This window comes from Cucumis melo, chromosome 3 (genome assembly GCF_025177605.1).
Source record: "Cucumis melo cultivar AY chromosome 3, USDA_Cmelo_AY_1.0, whole genome shotgun sequence".
NCBI classification, from domain to species: Eukaryota; Viridiplantae; Streptophyta; class Magnoliopsida; order Cucurbitales; family Cucurbitaceae; genus Cucumis; species Cucumis melo.
The window spans coordinates 25,378,848-25,384,773 of record NC_066859.1 but is presented as its reverse complement, the minus strand read 5'-3'; the positions used below and the strand labels follow the sequence as shown (position 1 = coordinate 25,384,773).

The following is a 5,926-nucleotide window of genomic DNA, read 5'->3' as shown; positions in this document are numbered from 1 at the left end:
AAAAACAATAACAAAATATAAAAGAAAAGCTAAGAAAAATTGAAGTTGGGTAACCCATAATACAATATAAAAAGAAAAACCTAACTATTTCATGTGAGTTGATGTCATAGTTCATAGTCTCATTATGATTGTAGTTATAAACATATAGCAATTAAATATGTAAATATGTCATCCATCCTCATAGGCCAAAAAGAATATTTATACAATTAAATACATTAAAGATAAACCAAAGTGAAAAGAAATAAAACACCAATAATAATAAAAAAAGAAATACACTGTTTTTGTTTAATAATTAATGAATTTTTGGTTTTATTCTAGAAATCTATTTTAGAAAAAAAGAAAAATGAAGGGAAGAAAAAACCAAAATAAGGTGGGGGAGGTGGGGGCCACAAGACATTGTCTTCTTAAAACTTGAGATTTAAGACTTTAGAGAGAAAGAAAGAGTAATCATTATTAGTGGATCCCACCAATGAATAATTGCCTCTCTCTCTCTCTCTCTCTTTCTATGCTTATTTACATTTATGATTATGACTCTCCCAATTTTTCATTTTCTTTTTCTTTAATTGTTAATTATTTAATTAATAGTTAAAAAATGAAAAAAAAAGGGAAAAAAAAAAAAGAAAGAAAGTAAAAAACTACTCTTCACTCTCTCTCAGTCACTCAATTCCATGGCCTTCCTTCATCTATTCTTGAAAAGTGGAATAATTTTTTTTTTTTTTTTTGGTACTGAATTTCTAAATTATTTATTTGTTAACAAAGAGAAAAAGAAATAAAGAAAGAAATAAAAAACTGAAAATAGAAAAAAGAAAAAAAGACGAGGGATTTCATGTTCCTAAAATTTACAGGGAGAGAAGATCAAGGGTTTCTTCTTCTTTCCCCTATTTCTCCATTCTCTTCTCTCCGCCTTTAATCTCAGGTTTGTTCTTCCCTTCATCCTTCTTCTTCTTCTTTGATTCGATTCGATTCGATTCGATTCAATGTTTTTGTTTTTCTGAATCCCTTGTTTTTTTTTTTTTTTGTTTTCTGCTTCTTTCGAGGTACTTTTTTTTTTAAAATTGTTTCTTCATATTTTACTTTACATCTTTATCTTTTTGTTCCTGATTCTTTTTTCTTTTCTGGGTTTTAGTTTTTGAGTTAGGTTCGTTTCGTGGTGGTGGTGTTAGACTCTTGGGTATGGAGCTCGTATTGGGGAGGTTTTTCTGATGATTGAATTTTGTAAAGTCTGGGTTTTTAATTGCTTTCTTGGACGGTATGTTGGCGATTTTCTTTCGAGTTGGATTGTTTTGGAGTTTATTATTTATTTATTTGGTAGTTTAGGTGATACTTTTTGTTTTAAAATTTCGACTTTGGATTTAACATTCGGATTTCTTTGGTGTTTTGTTGTTTTATTTTTGCAGTTCTTGTTTTGGGGGTGCTGAGATTTAATTGTTCGTTGAAGAGATTAGAGATGTTGTGGAGCTGTTGAATGACGGGAAATTAATTTTGTTTGATTTGGGGTGTTTTTATGCTCTTTGGGTGAAGGGGTACGGCGAAAAATTGAATCAAGGGGGTGGATGGAGAAAGAAGTTTTGGTTCCGATCAGGGACAATGTGGCTGATGAAGCTTTGATGTTTGATCAAATAAATATGGAAATCAAAACTGAGGAAAATGAAATTGATATTCAGAAGGGTGATGTTTATGCTCCTGCATCCGAGAAAGGTGAGGGAAGTAGTGTTGTATTCTCCAGAGAAGGTCCTCTTGTGAAGAAAGAGTCTGTTCTAGCTCATGGGTGTAATTCCAATGAACAAAGTCCCAAGTCCATGCTAATGGTGACAGATCACAAGCAGGGAAAGAAAGGGAAGTCCTGTCATGAAAAGAAACTTAGCAGACAAGATAGATTCGAGTTGGGGCGGTTGTTTCAGGGTGCTGTAAGCTCACATGATTGGGAGCTTGCAGATAGTTTGATTGCTTTGGCAGATCCTCAAACTCTTAATGATGCTTTGTGTATCACCTTGGATTCAATCTGGTTTTTGAGCACACAACAAGAGCTTCATGGAATAACTGGGTTAATTAAGAACATCATTGTGAGCGGAGCTTATGATTTTACGAGAGCAGCTCTTAGGACCTCGTTTCTGGCTTCGTGTGTCTCTGCCTGCCAGAGTCGAACGATGAGTCTTGCGGATACTGTGACTGTCATGGCACAGAGGTGAAGCATAAGCTCTTATTACTACACATGAGTTTATCTTTAATTTTATGGCCACCAAATCCATCTGCTTGCCTCTTTCTTTCTGTCTCTCCCTTAGGAACATTTGTTTACCACCATCAGCAATATTATCCAGAGAGTTTTCCGATATCCTAATTAAAAAGAAAAAATAAAGGAAAAAATGAAGAAGAAAAGGATTGATTGATGAAGGAAAAATGAGATGGGAAACCACTTTTAACTAACAAGTTCATAGTATAGGACCTGACAGATTTAGTGAACTATTGAAACTCTCAAGTATTATGAGGGATGAAAAACAAAGAAAGGTCTGTCTAAATGTGTAGCCCATTTGACCAAAAGCGCTTTTTGCTATATCCCTCAATCCATACATAACCTTTATAACATCTTAGCAAACTGGTGACTTCGTATATTTCCATCTTGTGGCTTCAATAATTTTTATATGTCGATTTCAATTATTATCAATTCAAGGGGGGGATCCTAAGGGTGCAAACCTGTAACCAATGGCTTTACTATTTCTAAAATGCAAAGGGGCCCTTAATATTTCATGTTTAACTTTTTAAGTTTGCATTCTGCTCTACTCCCAACTTGTTACGAGAAGTTAGAAAATATTGACATCTTTCATTTGGTTCCCTTGATTTAGCTTTCTTATAACTATGTAGATGCAACTTACTAAACTGTCTTGGTTTTGTTATGTTGGGATGCTCTCAAGGTTTTTGGCCATGGCAATCTACATTTTTCTTCCATATAGTCTAGTAGAAATTGTGCTATTTTCATGCTATTTTTTCATTTTCTATTCCTTAACTCCTGCTGTCTGTTGGTGAGTTTGCTCTCAATCGTGGTCAGGCAGGCAGGCCAGTAGCTTAGATAATTTTATGATATCTGTCGACTGGCATTTATTCAAAATGTTTATAATGTGGTAACGGGCCAACAAGCTTTTACATGGCACACTGGAGATATATATTCCTACGTTTGACATTTCATCAATTGCAGGTTGCGAGAGCGTCTCCAAGAATGCAATGGAGATGAGGTTTTAAAAGCAGAGGCTGGTACTAAGGTTCAAAAGTTTACAGAGTGGGCTCTGAAATGCATTGGTTTTCATTCTGGGTGCCATGGAAATAAGGACCGAGTGACTCAGAGCTCAGCTGCTGAGATCCAACTTCAGTTATCTGCTTTCAAAATGTTCCTAGATTTTGCTGGCAATCAACTTACTGGAAAAGATTTCACAGAAGCCTTTGATGCTGCTTGTTTCCCACTCACTCTCTTTTCTAGTTCATTTGATCCTGGATGGGCAACTGGAATATCAGCAACAGCAATCCAAGGTTTATTGTGTTTGCTGGTGGAGGGTGGTGCTGACAATGTTAACCAATGCTTCCTTGAAGCCTCTCGCTTTGGAAGCACAGAACTTGTGCGGATTTTATTACAGGTACAGTAGATTGATATTCGTATCGATTTCTTATTTCTTGAGAAATATCAGATTTGGTTGTTTTGAGGATGAGCACTATGGAACTAGTTTCAGGTCTTTCTTTATCTGATTATCAATGTGCATCTGAAGCGTACCTTTGCCAAAGCTTTAACTACATTGATAATTTTCTTTCTATTATGAGCCAAAACAGGGAAGTGTTATTGGGCTTCCTGGTTCCTATACTATTGATGATTTACAGCTGACTTTAGAAGTATATATGAAATTTAAATTGATTTCGTCAATCCCAAGTCAGATCCAATATATAACTCATACATTTTGATGGCTCCCTATTGAATGTGGCATTTGGCTCCTGCATATACATAGTGTTCCTTAGTTCATACTATCTCATTCAATTGTTTCACTCGGTTGATATTCTTCATGTATTTTTACCAGCCATCGTTTTTTTACATTAATATTAAGGTGAAAACCATGATAAGATAATTGAGAAGAGACCAAGTGTAAATTTCAACATGAATGAAATCGTTATCAAATGGGGGGCTTCCGGGGCTTAGTAATTAATACTATTAATGGACAAAGGCATTGTGTTGTTCATTCATGTTGTCTGATGCTAAATTTTAATTTTCCTTTGCACAATAATCAAGACCGTCTCATTACCCTTGCACTCACCTTTTCCTTTTTTCTTATTTGTGAAATTTCTATAGATTGCCCAAAGGAACAGTTTGGACGTTGATGTTGATCTAGCTTTAGGTTTTGCTTCTCACTACTGTAAGATTGGCACTATGGAGTGCTTGGTGGAAGAGGGTAATGCCATAGCTTTCCTAGGTCCTCTAATGAGAGCGGCCGAAAGAGGATGTTTGCCGGTGGTCGAGTGGTTTGTGAAAAGAGGTTGTCAGGACATGGAACTCTGCTTAGCCCTCACCGCTGCTACCTCTAGCAGCCAAATTAATGTCGCTGCTTATCTTCTTCCCCATGTTCCTCAACACGTACTCGCTGCCCTCAGCATTGAAATTTTGAAGGCTGCTGGGGAACGTAGCAGTGGTTCTCTTGATGGCGTGGAGTTTCTTCTTCATTCCAACTTTCTTGGTGATCTTTCTGCAACATATGCTGTCGCAGACAGTATCTCCAAGTCGAGTGATGAGTCTGTTGCTCCTGAGCTTAGGGCATTTCTTCGGGAGCACTGGTCAGAGGCAGCTTATGTGGACGGTTTGAAACAAGGTCAAGAAAATTACTTGAACTTTGTGCGGATTTTGAGGTGGGGTGGATCTCCAATCTCTTTGAGGGATATTCCAGCACCCCTGAGGGTTGCAATAGCTTATCTACCACTGTATAGGGAATGTATAAAGGTGAACGGATACTTGTTTTCGCAAAAGCTGAGGGGGCAGCTGGTTGAAGCTGCAAGAAGGCTTGGAGGTGGAGTGTTAGAAGAGGTGAGCAACGGAAGGGAGCTTTTAGCTGTTTTGGAGCATCATCTTCCTCCATTTTTGCTTCACAAGTTCAAGGTCACTTAGCCAAGACCGTCGTTATTGTATCTTTTATCTCCCACTCCTTCAAACGAAAAAAGAAAAGAAAAGAATAGAAACAAGAAAGAAACGAAGAACAAGATAGAGAATGAGAAAGACAGTATTGCGAAACTTGATCGATATTCAATTTAACGGGATAGTGCGAAGCATTTGCAGCTTGCCTATTTTTCCTTCTAGCCTCTGAAGTTGAATCTGCCTGGTTATTTTCGAGATAGGTGGCACTGTTTTGAATGAATGGTTCATCATATCTTATGTTAACGCACATTTAATGTAGGATGTGGAGCAACCACTGTTAGAAGGTTCGACCTGAACGATGTGTACATTACTGGTATATATCATCTTTTGTTCTCTGCCCATGTGAATTACTGATAATGAGGAAACTTAATATCGTGTCAGCGTCATCGTCCGTTGTCTCGGTCTGTAACTAGTGTGTTCGTCTTGGAGGCCAGTAACGATGTTTTGTTCTTTTTTATCTCTCGCTCTAATAATGAAGCTCAAGGTTGTGATCTTTTCATATTCTCACATGCAGCAAGATTGATTGAATTGTCTTTGGATCTTCAAGTGCAAAGCTAGATCCATTAGAATTGAATGTAAGAAATATAGGTATAATTTATAGTATTCAAAGGCCAACATCAACCCAAATGATGGATGTCAGACGTACAAACTTACTCTGTATGATTATTTAAAGTGTAAAATTTGAAAAATTTGAGATGAAATAAATACAAAGAAGGTAAAAGCTGAGGATCACAATCATTTACATTAGGTTTTCTAATGTGGAGAAGC

The 5,926-nt window shown here is 36.7% G+C and overlaps 1 protein-coding gene across 3 annotated transcripts; it reads left to right on the top strand.

Annotated features, from left to right (window-relative positions):
- Positions 1 to 573: 573 nt before the first annotated feature.
- On the top strand, positions 574 to 5,657 carry LOC103488483 (ankyrin repeat protein SKIP35-like). Of its 3 annotated transcripts, none has more exons than XM_008447256.2 (5): positions 681 to 916; positions 1,127 to 1,249; positions 1,398 to 2,185; positions 3,191 to 3,623; positions 4,325 to 5,657. In XM_008447256.2, exons 3-5 carry the CDS (start codon positions 1,554 to 1,556, stop codon positions 5,129 to 5,131), a joined length of 1,872 nt encoding a protein of 623 aa, XP_008445478.1. In that variant the 5' UTR covers positions 681 to 916; positions 1,127 to 1,249; positions 1,398 to 1,553; the 3' UTR covers positions 5,132 to 5,657. The 3 variants fall into 3 exon arrangements, with proteins under 3 accessions (XP_008445479.1, XP_008445478.1, XP_050938060.1); XM_051082103.1 differs by having other exon boundaries at positions 882 to 1,037; XM_008447257.3 differs by lacking the exon at positions 1,127 to 1,249 and having other exon boundaries at positions 574 to 916.
- Positions 5,658 to 5,926: the final 269 nt, after the last annotated feature.